The sequence below is a fragment of the Sphaerulina musiva genome (genome assembly GCF_000320565.1).
Source record: "Sphaerulina musiva SO2202 unplaced genomic scaffold SEPMUscaffold_1, whole genome shotgun sequence".
NCBI lineage: Eukaryota > Fungi > Ascomycota > Dothideomycetes > Mycosphaerellales > Mycosphaerellaceae > Sphaerulina > Sphaerulina musiva.
The window spans coordinates 67,262-89,085 of NW_016017383.1; the positions used below are offsets into that span (position 1 = coordinate 67,262).

The 21,824-nt window shown below is 52.4% G+C and overlaps 8 protein-coding genes across 8 annotated transcripts; 6 read left to right on the forward strand and 2 right to left on the reverse strand.

Annotated features, from left to right (window-relative positions):
• Positions 1-400: 400 nt before the first annotated feature.
• SEPMUDRAFT_34365 (histone 3) lies at positions 401-658 on the forward strand (the record flags this gene model as incomplete). Its single annotated transcript, XM_016908568.1, has 1 exon — positions 401-658. A coding segment is annotated over one exon (258 nt), but the record flags the coding sequence as incomplete, so codon positions are not given.
• Positions 659-1,294: 636 nt separating this feature from the next.
• SEPMUDRAFT_112266 (uncharacterized protein) lies at positions 1,295-2,302 on the forward strand (the record flags this gene model as incomplete). Its single annotated transcript, XM_016900966.1, has 4 exons — positions 1,295-1,445; positions 1,522-1,638; positions 1,926-2,114; positions 2,187-2,302. 4 exons carry the CDS (start codon positions 1,295-1,297, stop codon positions 2,300-2,302), a joined length of 573 nt encoding a protein of 190 aa, XP_016764321.1.
• Positions 2,303-3,322: 1,020 nt separating this feature from the next.
• Positions 3,323-4,445, reverse strand: SEPMUDRAFT_137013 (kinase-like protein; the record flags this gene model as incomplete). The annotated part of the gene is made up of 7 exons (XM_016902822.1): positions 3,323-3,439; positions 3,482-3,685; positions 3,739-3,804; positions 3,892-3,959; positions 4,015-4,162; positions 4,184-4,289; positions 4,345-4,445. The coding sequence occupies 7 exons, from the start codon at positions 4,443-4,445 to the stop codon at positions 3,323-3,325; spliced, it is 810 nt and encodes a 269-aa protein (XP_016764322.1).
• A 1,788-nt stretch (positions 4,446-6,233) lies between these two features.
• On the forward strand, positions 6,234-10,013 carry SEPMUDRAFT_75089 (NAD(P) transhydrogenase). Its single transcript, XM_016910096.1, has 2 exons — positions 6,234-9,628; positions 9,696-10,013. Exons 1-2 carry the CDS (start codon positions 6,534-6,536, stop codon positions 9,883-9,885), a joined length of 3,285 nt encoding a protein of 1,094 aa, XP_016764323.1. The 5' UTR covers positions 6,234-6,533; the 3' UTR covers positions 9,886-10,013.
• A 796-nt stretch (positions 10,014-10,809) lies between these two features.
• On the forward strand, positions 10,810-12,787 carry SEPMUDRAFT_145522 (uncharacterized protein). The gene is made up of 2 exons (XM_016903105.1): positions 10,810-12,507; positions 12,564-12,787. Exons 1-2 carry the CDS (start codon positions 10,862-10,864, stop codon positions 12,631-12,633), a joined length of 1,716 nt encoding a protein of 571 aa, XP_016764324.1. The 5' UTR covers positions 10,810-10,861; the 3' UTR covers positions 12,634-12,787.
• Positions 12,788-14,218: 1,431 nt separating this feature from the next.
• Positions 14,219-17,375, forward strand: SEPMUDRAFT_145523 (uncharacterized protein). The gene has a single exon (XM_016903106.1). It carries the CDS (start codon positions 14,393-14,395, stop codon positions 17,294-17,296), a length of 2,904 nt encoding a protein of 967 aa, XP_016764325.1. The 5' UTR covers positions 14,219-14,392; the 3' UTR covers positions 17,297-17,375.
• Positions 17,376-18,077: 702 nt separating this feature from the next.
• Positions 18,078-18,976, reverse strand: SEPMUDRAFT_103621 (uncharacterized protein; the record flags this gene model as incomplete). Its single annotated transcript, XM_016900510.1, has 6 exons — positions 18,078-18,201; positions 18,242-18,301; positions 18,370-18,393; positions 18,456-18,583; positions 18,678-18,915; positions 18,948-18,976. The coding sequence occupies 6 exons, from the start codon at positions 18,974-18,976 to the stop codon at positions 18,078-18,080; spliced, it is 603 nt and encodes a 200-aa protein (XP_016764326.1).
• Positions 18,977-20,975: 1,999 nt separating this feature from the next.
• SEPMUDRAFT_33168 (uncharacterized protein) lies at positions 20,976-21,602 on the forward strand (the record flags this gene model as incomplete). Its single annotated transcript, XM_016908528.1, has 1 exon — positions 20,976-21,602. One exon carries the CDS (start codon positions 20,976-20,978, stop codon positions 21,600-21,602), a length of 627 nt encoding a protein of 208 aa, XP_016764327.1.
• Between the last annotated feature and the right edge of the window lie 222 nt (positions 21,603-21,824).

The following is a 21,824-nucleotide window of genomic DNA, read 5'->3' on the forward strand; positions in this document are numbered from 1 at the left end:
AAGAAAGCAGGGAACTCAGGGTACCGCAAAAGTAATCTACGATCCTAATTATAGCGGAGAGAAGGAGGACAAGCAGGCAACTCAAGGTACTGCGGGAGTAATCTATAATCCTAATTATAGCGGAGAGAAGGAAGAAAGGCAAGCAAATCAAGGTGCAGGTCTAGTAATCTATAGTCCGGAGACTAGCGAAGATTCGGATATACCGATTAGGCGGCGTATACGACAACTACCTCAACCGACAGCCTCTCCTGGACCAAGTAAAAGCCTCGCCGAAAGGAGGCGGGGACGTACGAAACTAGTCGCGAAAAAGTCCTATCCAGGGAATAAGAGGCCGATAGGGAGTCAACGGCCGCAGAAGAAGCCTATAATACGAAAGGCACCCAAAGCGAGAACTAAGCGACGAACAAAGCCTAGTGTAGCTGCTCTTCGCGAGATTAGGAGATACCAGAAGACGACCGAGCTGTTAATACGTCGACTACCATTCCAGAGGATCTGTCGGGAAGTTACTATAGATATCGCAAGTAAATCTTCGAGTAGCGTATGCCGGTTCCAAGCAGAGGCCCTCCTCTGTCTACAGGAAGCGACGGAAGCGTTTCTTACACTTGAGTTCGAAGTCTCTAATATGCTTGCAATACATGCGAAACGAGTAACGTTGTAGCAAAAGGATATAGTACTTTGTCGATGGATTCGGAAGCGCTTCCTAGGGGAAAATAACGGAAAAGATGACTTTTAAGCTTTTGGGAATCTGCCGACCATATCTGCCGACCATGTCTGCCGACTATGTCTGCTAACCATATCTTAGGGGAAGGATTAGGACTCCTACCGAGAAGACTTTCCGATAATATTTACTACCTGTACCGACCGTACCTGCCGACCGTACCTGCTGACCGTACCTGCCGACCGTACCTGCCGACCGTACCTGCCGACCGTACCTGCCGACCGTACCTGCCGACCGTACCTGCTGACCGTGCCTGCCGGTCACTCCCGGCAATTGAAGATTACGTACGCAAACCTTATTTGGATCTCGTGTGAAGTGCGCATGTGTTATTACTCAGGCAGCAAACAATCCGTAGCCTCTGATTGGCCGAGCGGTTGTCTCCCAACAACATAAAGTTACTCTCCACTTCAGAAAAAACCTAACTTACTACATCAACATTGCCCCCTTCCTTTCTCTCTCTCCTTACTACCTCTACCACACTACACCATACTACACCACCTCCGCTACACCACACTACACCACTACACTACACCACACCACCGCTTCTACACCACACCAGCGCACTAATCCACCACAATGGCCTCGGCAATGTCGATTGCGCAGAAGCGCAAACAATCGATCGTACGTAAGACTCCTCGTACTGGTGGAAAGGGACTTCCTTCGCGCACAGGTGGTAAAAAGCTTCCAGGCACTCGTATTAAGAAGGGACACAGATATGCCCCAGGTAGTAAGTAATTCCAGAATCCAGATTTGTAGTCGGCATTTGTGGTCGGCATTTGTGGTCGGCACTAACTTTCTCAAAGCATTGGCTCTTAAAGAGATCAGGAAGTGCCAGAAGGAGAGCCTGCTCTACATCAAGAAAACCCTATTTGCCAGACTTATCAAGGAGCTCGTTATGGATCAGGCTCATACACCTCTTCGTATTCAAGCAAGCGCTCTTAGCGTTCTTCAAGAATATGCTGAGTCTCTCTTAGTAAGAATCTTTACCTGTAAGTCTTCCTATTTCTTATTCTTTCTGATTACTTACTTACTTACTTACCTCCTCTAGCGGCCAACCTTTTGGCCATCTACGCTAAGCGCGTCACACTCCAAGGCAAAGATATAGAGTGTCTTCGCTCGCTTCTCAAGGAGTAGGGTGTTTGGCCTGACGATTTCGTGGTCTGCCCTTACAATTCTGGTCCTATCAATCCTAATTTCATCTATATAGAGCCAAAGAAGAACAAGGCTACCAAGGCGCTAAAAGCAAAGGCTACGCCAAAATGCAAGCCTCTCCCAACTAAGCAGCCTCGACGAATCGTTGAAGACGATTCTGACGAGGATATGCCAGACGCTACTCAGAATCCGACTGTAGAAAACAATAATAGCGAGGATACCACTGCTCAGCAGGCAACTCTTGGTAAGTTACTCTTTTATCATTAATTATAATATACTAATTTAATAGCTCAGGATAATACTCCGCTACTCCTAGATAATAAGCAGGACGATAATGAGCAGGATGAAGATAAGCAGGAACAAGATAAGCAAGATCAAGATGTCCGAGATCAAGATGTCCAAGGTCGAGACTTTCAAGCTAGTTATAATTAAGAAGAGCTAGATGATGATTCTAGCGATGATGAGCAAACTCTTAAGCAGAGGCTAGAAGCCTATGCTAATAAGCTGGTAGCGGCAGCTCACGCGCTTACTGTTGCGAAAGAGCGTTCAGAAGATAGCTTACGCCTTGCTCAGGAAACTCTCGAGGGAGACGCAAAGAAAATTGCGCGTCAGTTTCATCGTTGGCAGCGGCTGAATTTCGAGGATCAACTTTGCGCTTATCAAAAGATACAAGACGCTGAGGTAGAGGCCTTGAAGCAGCAAGCAAAGGAGCAAGCTGCTCTAGATGCTCAGCTACTTACTAAGAACTAAGGTAGTTTCTATCCTTAGTATATAGTAGCTCATAACTATAATCAATTGGTTAGAGCTTCCCTTATTATTCTGGTAATCCCTTTTTGATTAGTATATATAGTCGGTATATATGGTCGGCAGCTGCAATAAACATAGAATATATTCCTATCAAATTCTACGCTCTAGGAATCAGGTAGTAGGTATATATCCCTTATTAATATTTCTTTCTACTATTTTGTAGGTATTCAACTCGTATTATGTAATACCTATTGCAATACCTATTGGGTATACCTACTGGGTTTTTACCGTTGGGTTGTACCCCGCTTATAAGCTAGGTACCTAGCTTATTTGTAGGGTTGGGTATTTAAGTTGGGTTGTACCCAACCTATACCCAACCCAACCCATGACGAGGCCTATACTAAGCTACTATACTCTATAATATTATATATAAGAATTAAGTATAAAGTTAATACTATCTAGATATACTAATTGCCTACTACTAGAGTATAGTAAGGTAGCTAAAGTACAATCTATTTATCTTGTTCTCTAGAAGCCTTTTTCTCTAATCTACGCTTTGCTTTAGAAGAGAAGTCGGTCTTTCTATAACAATAAAACCTCCGAAGCGCTGACGTTGTTAACTTGTTTAGAATACAGAATCTTAGAATAACAAAGCGATACCAAAGTCCGCGAAACTAGGTCGCGGCTCTTCTTCGTAGCCTGATTTCAAGAAGTCAATTGTTGCCAAAACGGAAGCGCGAGTACCTGATCAATTGTCAACCGGGCTCGAGGATCAAGATTCGTCATCCCCGAGAGCATTTCGATTGCCTCCTCGCCCAAGTCCTAGACCCAGGCCCCTATCCTCATCAGTAGTTCTTCCCCTACTGCTGCCTTAGCCTCTCTCGATGCTGCTCGGAAAGCACTCCTCCAATCCTTATCTTTGATTTGCTCGTAGAGACTTTCCGGAACTGGACCGAAGTAACAGAAATGTTTGACTACTACTGCTTGCTCGGCAGAGATACCAGCCTTGACGAGGTCCTGATAATCCTTCAAAATCAGAAGTCCTCTACCTCCTAGCGCATAGAGGAACTGTAGACGAATGTCAGACTGATGGTTGCTGTACGGAACGTATGAATACGTACTACTAGCCCCAGCGAATAAATGTCCGACGCCCGGTTCGACATGCCGGTATGGCTTTCGGGACTTCGCTACATCGCATTGCCTATAGCATGCGGCGCAAGGCGAGTCTCTCCTTTTTTCAGTTTGCAAGCAATGTCGAAATCGCCGAGTGCTACGTTTGTGACGACCTTGTTGCCCTCGCTGTCGCATGTCCAGTCTACTAACACGTTGTCTGGCTTGATGTCTTCCGAAGATAGTCAGTTCTGTATATGCATGCTTGAAATGTATACAAGACAGACCAGCGTAAATCCAATCCTTGGAATGAAGTTCTTGAACCGCCTCTCCAACGCCGCGCATAATCTTTCCTCGTTCGTCAGGCGGGAAGGCGGGATCTTTCTCTAGGAGAGCAAGAAAGGTATCTCGGAAGTAAGGATAGATCAGGATGGACTCTTAGGCGTTGCAGTCTACATGCATACGAAGATGTCGGGATGATGGACAGTCGTTGCCAATCTGTTGGGATAGATTGAAGACGTGTTTCGGAACACGTTTGTAGATAAAGCTCTTGCCTTCGGATCTGCGTAGCTCGTTAGATCAATATATTTCCATCTTTCTTACGCAGTGCAACGAACTCGGTTTTCAGTATGTCCAAGTTCCTGTCTTGAGGGTTTGGTCTAAGGACCGCACCTCCGCGATAGATGCGACTAGAGTCTCCTACGAGGGTAGAATGCATTCTGACGCTTGAGATGCGTAAGACGACGTAGGCTGTGCGAGCGGCGCAGTATCGTCGCAACATCGTCGCAACACCGAATTTTCAGCTCAAAAAAATATAGCGACGCGTACGGCGCTAAGATTGGGAGAATACACGACAAAATCAAGGACATAGCGCTGCTGAAATTTCGGAGTCTGTAGCATAATGGTATCGACGATTGATAGCTTGGCGCTTGGCTGTGCGACTCCAGCCTGCTGCAGCTGAGCACTATACTAGCCTCGTAGTACGTGACATCGAAGCACTGTACTTGCTATAGCTTTGTAGTATAACCACCCGGAGTTACGATTCGCAGCGATCGACGCTTGGTCCTAGCTATATGTGAACCTTAGTGTTTGAAGACCTCAGCTAGGTAAAGACACAGTGTTGCATACCTCTGTCTTGCACCTCCCAAACCTTTGTCCAAACGTATGCAAACTGAGCTCGACTTCCACTTCTACGGCATGACCGATCTCGATTCCAGATTTCCGCGATGACCTGGCCTACTGCTCATCGAGCTATAAGAGAACTCCAATTCTCTTACTGCATGCAGCATATAGCTACTACAAGATCCATTCAAAATCAGATACCTACGAGCTGATACGATTCATACGTCAATTACTATGAGACCAACAACTATTCTGGCCAGTCTGCTCGCCTGGACGAGCCTGACCACGGCCGTGACAATCAAAGGTTGGGCTAGTGCAAACTGCAGGGGAGCATCAATGAGCTGCCCTAGCATTGGAGCCAAAAGGTGCTGCGTTGCCGCTAGATGGAATCCTGGCAAAGGTGCGGTCTCTAGCGGGTTCTCTGGCATGCCATCGGGAGCGCAAGGCATTGGATGGCAAGGGCCTGGTCGATCTGGTACCAACTTCTACAGGACACAGAGGAACCATCGCACCGGCAATAGATGTCTTGCGTCTAATCTCAGGGTATAGGGAACGTTTGCGGGCATGTCTTAGGCAAGGAGGTCTGCTGGCAAGAGAGATACGGAGGCTCTGGACGAGGATGAGGTTAGATGTGAATCGAGTGAGAGAGTCAGTCTGTTAACTCTTCAGGATGGAACCGAGTTTGACCTTGATAGGATAAGTAATGAGAATTTGGCGGAGCTTTGGGAAGTGGCGAGCAATGGAACCGGTTATCCCGGTGTACCAGCAAAATTTATTGGATTTCGGAAGTGAGCAGCCCGGTATTGGAGGCGAGAGATTGGGTTCTTGTAAAGAAGCGAAAATTTCGCAGGAGGTTACGATTCCCTCGCTTTACGGCATCGACTGCTTTCGAACACGTCGTAGGAGTTTGCATATGCAAAGCAGTCTTTTTGTCGCGAGAACAAACTAGGACACTCATTTATCAGTGCGATCAGGCGAGAAGCAATAACAGATCAAGGCAGGCTGCTGCTGAGACTCTCATCACTAGCAGCCTAAGACCTTGGTAGCATCATGTCATCCCTCCTCTCTATAGCGCAGATGAGTGTAGTACATGTAGTCGAGATGTTCAGGGAGACTCGTCCAACAGCACGGCCAGGTTCTGATGAGCGTTGAGGAATTCTTGGCCTGGTTCCGCTATGCGTGATACTGTACGCATAAGCACGAATGAAGTTGAGTATAGAGAGAGTGTGTGTGTAGAGGGAGAGAGAAAGACAGAGAGAGAAGGAGAGAAAGAGAGAGGAGGGAAAGAGAGAGAGCGGGAGGGAGGGAGGGAGGGAGGGAGGGGGGAGGGGGGGACTCGGGGAGGCTGTCAGAGCGGAGCGGCTCCACTTCCCCAGACTTGACCCTCTCCATGGGGCCTGAGCCAGCTCCCGCTTCCCCAGACTTGGCACGCACGCCCTGGCCGGCATCCATGGATCCTAGGTACTCCCCGCCTGTGTCCTCCCCCGCTCTTGCTACCTCGCTGGTCAGATCAGATACAGTCACGTCGTGTAGCAACGCCCGACCAAACAACGCCGTCTACAACACCGACGTTGCCACAACACCCGAGCACCACATCAACAACACCGCCAACAGCACTCGAGAGGCGGCAGATCCACCCGGCAGTAGCAATCGATAGGTTCATGATAAGCACCAGACCGCCACAATGCTGTGGCCTCCGTCCCGTTCATCACTTCACTTCTGCCGACGCACTGCGCAACTCAATCTGCCCCGACTGAGCCGCTTCCTCCCTGCCGGCCGCACTTCCATACCACTCTCCTGCACTTCGGTCCGGCATCAAGGAGCTGCAGCGGCCGCTATACCAGCCCGCCCACCGACGCAAGAAGATGCCCCGGTCCATGCCGAAGCAGACCAGCCTCAGGCCATCCCGTACTCCAACCTGACCATTGGTGTCCCTCTGGAAGTGCGCAGCAACGAGAAACGCGTGGCCATCACTCCTACCAATGCCAAGCTCCTCCTCAAGAAAGGCTTCAAGCAGGTTCTTGTTGAACACGGCGCCGGTTTCGCTGCCCAATTCCCCGCCCATGAATATGAGGCCGCCGGAGCCACCCTGGTCAATGCGAGCAGAGTCTGGGACGACAGCGACATCGTCCTCAAAGTTCGTCCTCCCAGGCTCCGCAGCACCACTCTCTCACCCAACAACTTCATACATGGTTTCAAAGAGGGTGGCGTCCTGATCTCTATTCTCCAACCCGATCTCGAACGCAACCAGAAGATCGTGCAGGCATGCATTGACAAGAAAATCACGACCTTTGCCATGGACAAGATCCCTAGAATCACCAGAGCTCAGAGCTTCGATGTCTTGTCGAGTATGGCCAACATCGCTGGATACAAAGCGGTGCTTGAAGCCAGTAACCACTTCGGACGATACCTGACTGGCCAAACCACTGCAGCGGGAAAGATCCCTCCCTGTAAAGTCTTGGTCATTGGAGCCGGCGTGGCAGGTCTGAGTGCCATTGCTACCGCCCGGAGGATGGGTGCCATCGTCCGCGGCTTCGATACACGATCTGCTGCGCGCGAGCAGGTGCAATCGCTGGGTGCCGAGTTCATCGAAGTGGACATCGAGGAGACCGGCGATGGCGGCGGCGGATATGCAAAGGTCATGTCCAAGGAGTTCATCGAAGCGGAGATGAAGCTGTTCATGGCACAAGCAAAGGAGGTCGACATCATCATCACGACAGCGCTGATTCCCGGCCGGGCTGCTCCCACGCTCATCACCGAAGAGATGGTTTCCGCGATGAAGCCGGGATCGGTGATTGTCGATCTGGCTGCCGAAGCAGGTGGCAATTGCGAAGTCACGGTTCCTGGAGAGCTCACGCAGTATCAAGGCGTCACCGTCATCGGATACACAGACTTGCCATCAAGGTTGCCTACACAAGCCTCGACGCTGTACAGCAACAACATCACCAAGTTTCTCCTTTCCATCTCTCCCAAGGAAGGTCATTTCGGGATCGACCTGAACGACGAGGTGGTGAGACGATCCATTGTAACGCATAATGGTGTGCTGCTGCCGCCTTTGCCACCTGTTGCGCCACCAGCAGCGCCTGCGCCGGTCAAGGAAGTCACCAAGGAAGAAGAAGTCGTGGCTTTGACACCTTGGCAAAAGGCTGTGCGAGAAGTCACCGTCATCACTGGCGGCATGGGGACCGCTCTCGCTCTCGGAAAAGCGACGGGTCCCATCTTCATGAGCAATGTGTTCACTTTTGGTCTGGCTGGTCTGATCGGCTATCGCGTGGTATGGGGTGTGGCGCCAGCACTACACTCTCCCCTGATGTCCGTCACCAACGCCATTTCCGGTATGGTGGGCATCGGTGGCTTTTTCATCATGGGCGGCGGCTATCTACCGCAGACACTGCCGCAAGTGCTGGGTGCTGCCTCGGTCCTGCTGGCCTTCGTCAATGTTTCCGGAGGCTTCGTCATCACGAAGCGCATGCTCGACATGTTCCGCCGACCCACAGATCCTCCCGACTATCCCATGCTCTATGCCATCCCAGCGGTCCTCTTCGGCGGCGGATTCCTGGCTGCTGCGACGACTGGCATGGCCGGGCTGGTGCAAGCAGGCTATCTAGTCAGCAGCATGCTTTGTATCGGATCGCTGTCTGGTCTCGCCTCACAGGCCACTGCACGATCCGGCAATCTGATGGGCATCCTGGGTGTGGGATCCGGCGTACTAGCTTCGTTGGCTGCAGTGGGCTTCCCGGTAGAGACGCTGGTCCAGTTCCTCGCGGTTGCAGGTGTTGGCAGTCTTGCTGGTGGCCTCATAGGCCGCAGAATCAGTCCTACCGAACTCCCACAGACCGTGGCTGCTCTGCACTCTGTCGTTGGTCTCGCAGCGGTTTTGACCAGCATCGGCTCCGTCATGGCTGCTGTCTCCCACCTCGATGCACTCCATATGGTCACGGGATATCTGGGTGTTCTCATCGGAGGAGTCACATTTACTGGCAGTATCGTTGCCTTTTTGAAACTGTCCGCACGAATGTCCTCTCGTCCCACCATTCTGCCGGGAAGACACCTCGTCAATGGCGGGATGGTGGCTGCCAATGCCGCCACCATGGGCTTCTTCCTAACTTGCGCCCCGGGCGCTCCGGCTGTCGCTGCTGCTTGTCTTGGTGTCAACACGGCTCTGAGCTTTGCCAAAGGCTATACTACCACAGCCGCCATCGGAGGTGCAGATATGCCGGTTGTCATTACGGTCCTCAATGCCTACTCTGGCTTCGCCTTGGTGGCTGAAGGGCTCATGCTAAACTCGCCTATTCTCACTACCGTGGGAAGTCTCATCGGCGTCTCCGGCAGTATCCTCTCGTATATCATGTGTGTTGCCATGAATCGCAGTATCACGAACGTACTATTCGGTGGCATTTCGGCTCCAGCCAAGACGGACCAGAAGATTGAGGGCGAGATCACGAAGACTTCGATCGATGAGACGGTCGAGATCATGAAGAATGCTCAAAAGGTCGTCATCGTGGTCGGATATGGAATGGCAGTCGCAAAAGCTCAATACCCCATCGCAGAATTCGTGCAAATGCTGAGAGCTATGGGCTGCGAAGTCAAGTTTGCAATACATCCTGTAGCGGGACGCATGCCCGGACAGTGCAACGTGTTGCTTGCGGAAGCCAGTGTGCCGTACGACATTGTTCTCGAGATGGATGAGATCAACGAGGAAGGCTTCGACGACGTGGACCTCACCCTCGTCATCGGCGCAAACGATACCGTCAACCCGATCGCATTGCAGAAGGACAGGTGAGTCTCTCTCTACGAGGTGAAGTTTCCATCGACGTTGGGTGGCTAACATTCTTTCTTTTCACAGCCCCATTGCCGGCATGCCGATCATTGACGCCTACAAGAGCAAGCAGGTGATTGTGATGAAGCGTGGCATGGGCAGTGGATACGCAGATATCCCCAACCCGATGTTTTATGCGCCCAACACGAAGATGCTGTTTGGTGACGCCAAGCAGAGTTGCGATGCGATCAAGGCGGCGCTTGACGCGGCCAAATAGAAGTAATAAGCGAGACTGGCTGGTACTACTAGGTCACACTAGAGGCTTCCAGTTCGAGCGTGATGGTAGCGGATAGCTGGCTGGCTTGCAGATACGCAGGCCGTAGCACCTGAAGTAATGAGCAATGGGCATCTAATGTATTGCGAGTCGTGTCCCTGCTCCTATCAACGTTTCGCTATTCCTTGCCTGCACGCGCGTGCATCCGTCTCTTACTTGGCCCCGTAACATTCTCGCTCGATGGACCATTTCAGTCGCAGGAGGATGAAGAAGAAGAAGAAGAAGAATGTTCGCTGCTCCTTCGGTCACGACGAGATTGGTCGAGCGGGTATCGATTTGGTTCTACGCCTCGTCGTTGTCATCGTCGTCGTCGTCCTCGTCCTCGTCCTCGTCCTCGTCTCGAGTGGTATCAGCTCCTTGGTCTCTCCGCTGCGAACTCCAAGGGCACCTGGAAAGGTAGGTATTCTACTACCATACGCAGACCTCGGCTGAAATGGTAGAGTACGTTGTAGAGAAGTTTTTGTTGAGGTCAGCCCTCGTCGGATAGGTACGCTAGCGGAGAGAGCACGAGCACAACCTCGCTTCGACAAGGCTTCCCGTCTCCGCAAAGTCTATTTTATGCTGCAAGCAGCACGGGCTCGCATTACCGACGCGACCCTCTGCACTATAGTCGGTTGTCGGAGTACTTATTCCTTCGTCTCATGCATGCTCGCGAACACTTCTGCACAGGCAGCAAAGCTCCTTGTCGAAGTGAAGTGCCGAGCTGCACCGGGTTGGGGAGGTCGCGTCTAGGGAAAGAGGAGGAGTTCTGCTGTGCGGTATGTACTTGTCTCCTATACCTATCAAGGTTGACCTGACTCGTGCAGCGACAGCATAGCACACGACACCTTCGGGGTTCGACTAGGTAGACTGGGCCTGCTGGACAAACGACACGCCGCGACAACACGCGAACAGGAACCGATCGGTGGATGGATAGAGCATGGCTGAACCGCAAACGACGACCGATCCACTACTCACTATCGCATCCGCATCATCCGCCGCCGCCGCGACACAGGACCCGAAAGATTCACCCTCGACGCAATCGCAGGGTCAGTCGTCACCGAAGCGCAAGGCCGAGGATGCTGGCAGCAGCGTCGTCCCGGACAGCACCACCAACAGCAGCGGCGATGGCAAGAAAAAGCGGCGCAAGGTCAATCATGCGTGTGTATACTGTCGACGATCGCATATGACATGCGATCTGGAGCGGCCATGTGCGCGCTGTGTCAAGCGTGATATCGGCCATTTGTGCCACGATGAGCCCCGAGAGCCGCCAAAGAGAAGCAAGAGCGAGCTTGTCGTCGCTGAACTCGCCCCAGCACCAGGCGATGGCCTGAACGGCCATACCGCGGCACATCTTCACGGCAACGGGGCGGGGAGTGGGATCGGGAATGGGAACGGGAATGGCATGTCTCTGGTCAATGGCGTGTCGCAGCAGGCCCAGCTCGCCCAAACCACAACCATATCGCCGGCGAATATACAGAGGTCCACTCCGCAAACGGCGGACAGCACTGCGGGATTCCTCCAGAACGTCGACTGGAACAATAATGGCGTACAGAGTCAGTTCCAGGACATGCACCACCTGCATCCGAACTACATGTTCAACCACCCAGAAGTCACGAATGAGTACAACCTGCTGAATGACTTCCTGTCCTCTTCCATTATGGAAGACGGAGCCATGTATACCGACTCCAATACCGAAGCGCTCTTCGAGGACCCTCTGCTAGCAACTTCCGCCATGGTCGCCCATGTTAACGATCCCGATCTCGCCAGCCTGAATAGCACTGTCCAGTCAGCCACCACTTCCAATGCCGGTCCACAGCAACGGCCTCCCTCACAGCCCATGCAACCTCCGAGCCTGCCTACTCCCCAAGTTGCTCCAGGACAGGACACCACGCGCCCCTCCTCCACATATCAAATTGACTCCAGGGCCCGCGACAAGTTCTACATGACCGCCGCTGATCCTGCCGGACTCTCCTCCGCCGAGGATCGTCTTCAAAAGCTGCTCAAGGCAAAATATGACGCCGGAATGCTCAAGCCTTTCAATTACGTCCGCGGCTACGCGCGTCTGAACCAATACATGTCGAAACATGTCACTCGAGCATCCCAACTACGGATACTCAAGCAGCTCGATCGCTTTCGACCCAAGTTCCGGGAAGCTATGCAGTCTCTGACAGATATGCAGCTGGTGCTAGTGGAAATGTGGTTCGAACGTTCGCTCATGGAGTATGATCGAGTTTTCGCAAGTATGGCTATACCCGCCTGCTGCTGGCGTCGAACAGGCGAGATCTTTCGCGGGAATGCTGAGATGGCTGAACTGGTTCGAGTGCCTGTATCTCATCTGCGAGATGGAAAGATGGCAATGCACGAGATTGTCAAGGAGGACAGCTTAGTTTCGTACTGGGAAAAGTTCGGGGCTATAGCTTTCGATCAGAGCCAGAAAGCTATCCTGACGAGTTGTACACTTATGCGACCAGCTAAAAGGAAAGACGATAGTGACGGGGACGATGCAGGGAAGGAGCAGAAAGAGAAGATGGAGGCTGTCCGGTGTTGCTTTTCCTTTACTATCAGAAGGGATACGCATAACATGTGAGCATCTCCTTTACACGCCGATGAAGATCTGAAAGCTGACTAACGTGACCTAGACCCTCTCTGATCGTAGGCAATTTTCTGCCTATTACGGAACGACGACAACCGAATGGACAACAGCAATAGTATTGCTTGCCACGCGAGGTTGACGGCTTCGTCACGGATTGAAAACAGCTCGATAACGAAGGAAGAGCAGCTCCAACTCTTTATGGATTCATGACTTGTACATAACTTTTCACTTTGAAGTGTACATAAATTTGTATATACGAACCACGATAGGGAGCAAGACCTAGGAGGTACCTAGGTTGCCATCGCACGAGGCGTAGGCAAGAGGCGCATGGAGTACCTCCTAGCGATAGTAAGCTCGAGTCAGACTTGCATAATACACGAGCGAGGTCAGCTCCGTATTCTGCCTGTAGGGCCAACGGAAACATTGATTCATAAATACGGTAAGAATTGCAGGGCTTTGAAGGTCGCTGAATATAAGTCGACCAGGTTGAACTTCTAATGCCCCCCGAAAAGTTGTGGTTGAGCTGCAACAGGAAGCGTACAGGTACCCGGAGGTTTTGCGGTGCAGTCGGTAAGCAGAGGGAGGCTGTTTCTGCAATAGAACATACCCCTCGGTAGCAGCCACCTGCTTCACGACCTTGTAGGTGGCGCGAAAGGCGCGAAAGGTGTCTTGTACCCGTCCAAAGTATGTTCGCGCTCAACATCGTGTAGGCAATAGTAGCTCGACGTCTGCCCGTGCTTTGTAGGAGATAAGGTACGTTGCATGGACACGTCAGGTCATGCCGGCCAGTCAAGTGTCTCGCGAAGAGACGAGAAAGCGGGAAAGTGGCTTGACGCAGTGCAATCCAGTACGAAATGGCAGAGTAGGTTACGACAGAAAGGCAAAGCCAACGTCGCGCCTGGGCCCTTTGGTCAATTTGCATGTTGGCACCATCATGCCACCATGATCGTTATGTGCTTCAGTGTCCAAACGAAGCCACCAGATTGATACAGGGTGTGGTCTTCTCGGCGGTGAGTATCTGGGAGGATCGTCATGCGTGAATGGGACAGGAACAGGTATCGTTGATGAGCATGCTCAGGCTCTTGACGCCGTAAGCTCAGAGACCTCCTGCACGGTGGAGAGACAGATGGGCGTCTTGTATGTCGATTGCGTTGCTGGCTCTGCCGCCTAGAGCTCGAATGACAGACAACGCCTTACCTTTTATGCAGGGAGACATTCAGACTGGGGCGTAGTCCAATGGCCCGCACGGGCGGCGCGGGGACTCTCAGTATGGCTGGGCTTGGTGCTTGCATCTGTGTGCATATGCTTTGTCAATAATTACCTCAACCGGTTGGGGCGGAGAGTGGCGGTGTGAAGAGTGGATTGACTGTGCCTCAGGAAGTACAGTAGTAGGAGAACCAGTCAGGATAATGGCCACTCTACCGGGATGACAACGACCGCTCTACCGGAAAATACAACAGGCACACATGGCACACACTGGACAGACACCAGTCGGTCGCAGCCGCTCCATGTATACCTCGTTTACATGCGTGCGGAGTTGCAGACATAGACGCATCCGATCCGGTCAGATTGCATCAGCTTGCTCCTCCACAGCACAGCAAAAGGCAAAGGCTGCATATACGCCGCCGCTGCTGTCGGCTCACGAGAAAAAGTGGCATTATTGCGAATAGGTGGAGTCGTTTGTGAACCGCTTGTCCTGTATAGTACCTCTAATTGCGAGCAAACCTCACTCACGTCTTTTTCCCCTCGTCCCCATTCTCTTCTGTTTCCTCCATCTGTTGAACCGCTTGCACCGCTTGAATGGACGGGCCTGGCTGCTGACTGTGACCTTGCAACACCACGACTGAACTTGACACGACCGCAGGCACCTCCCCAATGGACCGCCTCCACCGTGTGCCCTCACGATCTTCACGCCGAAACGAAACCTCGCCGGTACCCCGCTCGGCAGACTCACACGCAGGAAGTGCTACCCGCTATGACCCACGATACCACTACCCGCCTCCACCGCCAGCGGCAAGTGAAAGGGCACCGCGCAAGCGCAGGGTGTGGCCTCCGCAGCCAGTCGTAGAGGATGAGGCTATTGCTCTGCGGAAAGAAGCAGGCTCGCAGAGGCTGCTGAAAAGTGTTGGTAGAGATGAGGTACCTTCGCCGGGGACGATCGACCAGGATCCTGTGATAGTGGACAACCCAGAGTACATCAACGAGCACGAGAAACGATTTGTGTTCAAGCAGGTCCCAGATAGAGGAATCTCGGCGTTGCCGACGCCGCCCACGAGCGAAGACGAGCGAGCACGTAAGGCTAGGCGAAAACCGTCACGACTTGAATCGAAGAAGGATGACGAGAGAGCGCCAGAGCTCGCGACGAGGACTGCTTCGCCATATGCCTACACTAAGCCTACCGAACTGCAACGGCAGTCTTCGTCGACTAATCTTTCAACTCCTCCGTCCTCTGCTGCTAGCAGTGCCGCTCGGCTTTCCGCTAGCGGACCAGCCCCATTGTCTACTCGACGAGACTCTGGGCGTATAAGTCCTGCTACTGCTTCTCGAAGGAGGCACGACTACATTGCTTCGCAACAGAACTCGAGCCATGATGCCATCTATGACAGCGACAATGATCGCAAGCCCGCTGACTCGATGCGTCTACGCAGCAATGGCAAACGTGTGACAGACCTTCCACTTAGCGAGAGTCCACGCAATTCGTCTGCCGATCTGTCACGGCCTATTGGTGGCAACTTCACAGGAGCACCATCTGATAATGGCACTCCTATCAGGAGAATGACATTGGATTCCAGGAGAAATACCGACTCGCACGATACGCTCCCGACCGTAAATCGACTCAATGCTGAGAACTCACGCCGACCGACACCGCTCATGGCGGCAACATCACTCAGTGATGCTCAGAATCTGCCCTCAACATTGAACGGCAGGTCTTTAGACCCCGGTTCGGCAGACACCTACACCCTATCCCGGAAATCCAGCTATGGGACATCACGACCAGGCTCTCGAGAGGGATCTGTTGTCAATGGTGCGCCTGCATCACCATCACGCTCGGGTTGGCTGAGCGCAGACTTCGGCAGAGATGAGCGCGCGTCACGGGAAGGTAGTGTTGCCGGCTCAAAGCCGCCCTCGGCGGCTGGTTCACGTCCGCCTTCCCCAAATGCTCGCCCCTCGGGAGAGTCGCCGCGTATGCCTCGCACGGACATGGACTGGTCAGCCTTGCTCGCCGCAAATGCAGCCAGACGCAACAAGCCTCCTTCTCGCTTGTCATCCGCGATCCCGCAAAATGCGGCGTCCTCATCATCGACGTTGGAATTGCCAGTGGAGGCAGACAGGTCTCGCAAGGGGACATCACGAGAGACGACTCCTGCACAATCTACGACCAGCCTGCCATATCCAGAAGACAGCGTACTCATGGGATCAGCAATGTTCATGCCAGCCGAACAGGACTACGCCTACCAGCCAGGCAGACAACAAACGCTTGCCACAGATTACACGCACGTCAGCGAAAAGGTGCCGAAAACCTCTCTGCCATCTTCAAGCAGTCCGGCACAGTCCCCCGTGAAACCACTCCGGCCCTCATTGAACAGAGTTTCTTCCGCCGCTCCTGGCATGAGCCTCAAACCCACAGATGCACATGCATTCCCGAGTCGGAATCGTCCGGCCGCAGCTCGACAGCACTCTTTCGCCGAGTCCTCGCAGACTAAAAAGGAGATTGCGGTTCTTGCCAAGAAAGGATTGCCAGCCTGCCCAAGACCAGAACCAGTCAGTGGCAAAGATGACTGGTACACCATAATCGGGCATACCAACATAGACTTCTGTCCGGACTGCATCGAAACCGTCTTCGAGCGAACCATCTTCCGCAACTTCTTTCGTCGATCGCTTCCACGCAGCTATAGCGACAAAGTTCGGTGTGGCTTTGGCTCACCTTGGATTCGACTTGCATGGCTGCTTACATTACAGCAACAGCGCACCGACTTGACGCTGCTTCAAGACATTGCCGACATTCAAGAGACTAGTGCAGTGTGCCCTGGTGGCGTCAAATCAGTGCAGAACTGGTACGGCCTGCGTGATCCCGACGGTCTCTTCGTGCGAGACTTCCATCTATGCTACGGCGACGTGCGCAAGATTGAATGCTTGCTGCCATCCCTCGCCGGGATCTTCGTACGACTACCACATCGGGCATCTTACACCATGAGCGTATGTGCCATCCGCATGGACAGCACCCGCTTCTCAATTTACCTGGATGCGCTCGTCACCTTGCACGAGAAAGCACTACTTGCACGCAAGAATGCCGATCCGATGCCTCTGATCGAGCTGGTAGAGCGCAAGACCCGCCTGCGGGAGTGCACCAAGGATACTCTCCTCACTGGTGCTTTATGGCACTACATCCCCGACCTGTCGCCCGCATTCACCGTATGCGAAGACTGCTTTGAAGCTGTGGTGGAGCCCGAGATCAAGAAGAACCACCCAATCGCCAAGAAGTTCAATCGCACCGTCCAGCCTGCGTATGGAGAAGGTATGGGATGCAGTTGTCAGTTGTACTCGCCTCACATGCGGAAGGTCTTTGCGCGTGCTCTAGAAGATGATGACATGAAATACCTGGTTCGGAAGGCGAGGGAGAGGCGCGAAGCCGAAATCTATCTGCAAGAAAAGTTCCGAGGTGTCATGTCGAAGGCGCAGAAATTGAGCGTGGATGGTGCCGTCACGGAAGAGAACGAGAGGAGACTGAATCGTGACTTGGAGAGAATCACGAAGGAGTGGAAGGAGAAGTGGGAGTAGGTAGTGTAGCGGGAGAGATTCCAGGGTAGATGCTCATCCTCTATGTAGCATCCATAAAAGAGATTATTCTATGATTCCTATCAATCTTTGGGCAGCTCAACGACTCCGGTATATCTATTAGTTCCGTTCACGTGTTTTCCTCGAAGCTGTCAGTCGAGGGTCGCCCTTGGCACGCTAGCGAGTCATTAGCGCACTACGCACTATATAGTCGTTCGCGCACCTTGGACCTAACCAACAACCCATCCGGTTCGTACATCCCCCATCCACCCCCTACATTTTCCATCCTCAGCAACTAATACATCTCACAGAGTGCAAGGGCATTACGCATATCAGTGAGGATTCGTCCGAGATTGCGTTTTTGCTAGTTGAAAACTATCAACTGACTGCTCGTATTGGTCTTCGGATCGGTACGGAATTTTTGGCCAAACACATACAATCACTTTTCATCAGGGCGCTGGTCTTGATAGACTGGCGGTTGAAGAAGAGCTGACTTGCTTGCTGCTTGCGACACACTTTGCTGTCTGTCGGTGCTGTTGTCGATACAGGTGAAAGGTGAGTTGAGGATGAAGCAGATTTCCTTGTGTTTTGTCTCTGCGCACACCGATTCTATCCTATCCTTTCTACTCTTCTACGCCGGCTACGAGCACTCCTATATACTCTGAGCAACGAGTCCATCAGCTACTCGAGCTCGAGGATTGTTTATACCGCGTACTACAACTGTCTTGCGCTCGCCGCGGCGCACTGTAGACCTCAAACTCCGCCTCTCTCAAAGCCCTAGTCTTTAGACTCCTGCAGGAACACACGCCTCCCCCCGATCCTTCAACGCGTTACCGAAGAAAAAAGGCCGATGGCCGCGGACTGCGGGTTCTTCACGCGCACGCTTGAGAAGAGGTTCGACTGAAAAGCTAGAAAGAGAGAATGCCTCGGACACACACACACACCTACCTGCGCGCTACAGGACCTGCGGAAGTCGAGCGAGGTGGAGCGGTAGTGTGTAAGTTGTAGCTACAGCAAGAGAGAATGGACAAGGCCCTGGAGAACAGAATAAGGAACCACCTATCTGGGGTACGTACCTAGGTAGGTAGGAGAACGCGAGTCTATAGCGAGGATATTACTCGCTTCATGGATGATTTCTCTCTCTCTCTCTCTACAGACGTACCTAAAACCCGCTGCTTCAGCATTCCTCTCCAAGCCTAGAGATGCGGCGGCTATCGCGCTTTGGTGAACCACCACAGAGTTCCGTGCCCAAGTCGCTAGCACGGTCTGAAGACGACGATCCTTTCTGGCCTAAATAGAGTGTACAAATACCCTGCAACAAGCCGAATTCTCATGTAGCTGCACCGGGCGGGCAGACGCGCTTTTCATGTGGTCGACGCATCACCGACATCCGCCTCCAGCTCTCTCTAGGAGTCTGCGCCGCAAGATATTGCTCCCGTATCCGATTGGTACTTAAGGCACTTGCATCATCATCATCATCATCATCATCATCATCATCATCATCATCATCATCATCATCATCATCATCTTCCCCGTCGTCGAGATCACCAACTGCTGCGAAATATTCTTCCTCCCCAATCGATCGATCGATCGATTGCTTCTCCTCGCCGTCACAAGATGTTCTGATAGGTAAAGATTTCACATCCTCGCAAACCCATTGCGCTGTCGCTTCGGGATGTGCATGTTTGGCCAGCCAGCAGTCGTACAAAGTAAGCCCTCGTGGCCACCGAGAGCGGATTTGTGCAGTGCAGTTCAGTGACACCTTCACGAGTCGTGGCGACGACGCTCATAATTCGACTGACTTCGTGTGTCCTGTTCCTTTGCTGCCAACAGAAGTGCAATAGATCCGCAAAACCAAGAGCTTCGAGATCAGCATTTCGCGTTATCAAAAAAAAGGTCTCTTCCCAGATTGAAAGGGCCCTCCGTCGGCTGCGAGTGCAAGAAGAATGTCTGCATATTTCCCTATATATTCTTCGCTGACTGCCTAGCCCAGCGCAGCCCGGTCGGTAATAGCAATGCTACCGATGGACTTTCTCCTTGCAATGTTCCCAGCAAGGCCCCTCTTCTTCGCATCCTGTTGTCGTAACGCGTGCTACGAGCGGGTTTTAGAGAGCCGCTCTGCGCTCCGTTGCCCGGGCGGAAGTTGCACAATCTCCTGATTTTGCTGGAATCGTGGCTACATGGAGAGACGTCTATGCGTCTTTCGTCTTTCAGACTGGGGTGGAATCTGCGCCTCGTTGGAGCAGAGTGCGGACATTATGGCTCTTTATAGCTGCAGCGTGGCAAGGCAGTGATGCCGAAATTTTCTCGCGGATTGTAAGTCTGCGTTGTTCTCCAGCAGAATGTGGAAAGACGCTTTTTGGCGTTTCCAGAGCACACCCAGATCAGGACGGTCTGGCCTGAGCGAAATCTTGCAAGGACGTAACTTGTAGATGGATATTTCGAACATTTGCCAAGGTCGTGTTGAAGATGACACCTCGCTTTTGCTCTACTGCCTTGTGAAAATGAACATGTGCCGCCTCCAGCCCCTGGTCCTCGCCGGATGCCAAGGTTTCCAAAATAATTACTGCGCAGAAGTGGCTGTTAGCGGACACAGGGGCAATACATCCACACATGCTCTAGAGAAATGGATGGGACAGATGTATATCGAATAGTATGCAAAATGTGGCCGTAGATGCGAAAACATTTCTGGTACCAGGGAAGTTCGAGGAAGTCTTAGTCTTGCAGATCCTAGGTAAGGTAGGCTTGCTTATATTAGACTTCCCTTATGTATCTGGTATACATCCCGGAGAGGTCTGACACTGCAGCAAAGACTCGCCGCTGACAATTCGCTGACCACTGGAATCCTCCGCCTTCGCACATCTTGAGTCGTTTTCGCCAGAGGAGAGGAGTGATCGAAAAAGTTGAGAGACCTGGTCCGACCATGGAGAAACACGGCTGGAACCTTGCAAGCGTCGTGAACATGATTCAGTTCATCGTTGTGAGAGGTGAAGTGTCCTCACCCGGATGAGATAAAGCGATGGCGGCGTATACTGTATGGCCTCACTCCGAGGGAAGATCTGGTGGTCCCAGCCCTCAATCACACGGTTCCACGACATGATGGGGATCCCACGCTCTCTTACGACCTTGGTTCCTTGTGCTACAATATTGCCTATCAGCCGAATTGGTTCAAGTCTGTTCCTTACAATGCGTTCCGAATCTCTGCAGTTTGGATCCGCCATGCCGTCGTTCCTCGAACTTCATCGCGCTGTCTTCTATCTCAGCCAACGACAGGATCTAAGCTCCTGGCGCCCAGGAGGCTAGTCGCCTTTTGTCTGGCGCTCTATTCGTACCGATCCAACAGTGCTGCGGATCAGATGGTAGCTCTGCACCACGACAGACGCCAAATTGGAAGAATGGAAGAATTTGACAGGCACGGCATACTTCACCAAGAGCGTGCTGGGCGGCAGGGCAATCATTCAAACGCACATGCTGAATCGAAGCACTGGGATGATTCTGCTCGACTGTAGGCGTACGCCTATGTTCGAGCACATGGACTCTAGGCATGCGCCGAAGTTCGAGCACATGGAGCCCACATGGACTATTCTAGGCGTACGCCGATCTTCGAGCACATGGACTCCAAGCGTACACCTCTAGTCCAGCCCGCGGTAGATCACCAATGCGGCGGGCGGTCGACAGCGCCATGTTTGATCTGCCTTCAGCCCATCTTCATGCGGGCGTTGATCCAGATACCCGAGCAGCATTTGCAGCACACCTGCATGCAACACCCAACAAGCGACGCGTGTCTCAGGCAGAGCAAGAGACGCTGGTGCACTGGTTGACCAGTGCATGTTGTAATAGTGGTACGAGTAGTACTACGATATGTCCGTTCAAACCTCTGTCGCAAAAAGAGTTCAGCCGCCGCCACTACGTGAAGAAGAGCTTTGTTTGGGATAAGGACCAGGAGGCTCTGGTTGCGATACCGCGCGGAGGCAGTGGGAGAGAGCGGCGAGTCGTGCTCGAAGATGCCATTCCCGATATTGTGGCAAAGGTGCACGAGCAAAACGGGCATGCAGGATGGGATGCCACCTGGCGAGACGTCAGCAAGGCATATTATGGCATTCTGCGTGCCGATGTCATCTTCTTGTTGAAGCTGTGCTCTACGTGTGCACAGAACCCCCGCAAACAGCCCAAGAACAGAGCGACAGCAGTGCAAGACTTGGTCGATGTGCAGCCATCAGCTTATGACGACGACATTTCTTGGGCGCTCAATGAGCACCCCCTTGGCAGTTTATTACTGTTCGACAACACGGATGAACAGGCTCCATGAAAGAGATATTAGATGAGCCCAGGGTGGCCCTTCTGACCATGTGAGACTATACCTACCTAGGTAGCAGAAATACCTACCACAGAACTTCATATGTCGCTCGCACCTTCACAGCTTGTGATATTGTGAACTCACTGGTGCAGCGAGAAAGCCTCCGATTTGCTCAGGGTATGGGAAGGGCACCTGGTACATGTGCGATGGAGGGCTGTCGTGATACTGGAGTAG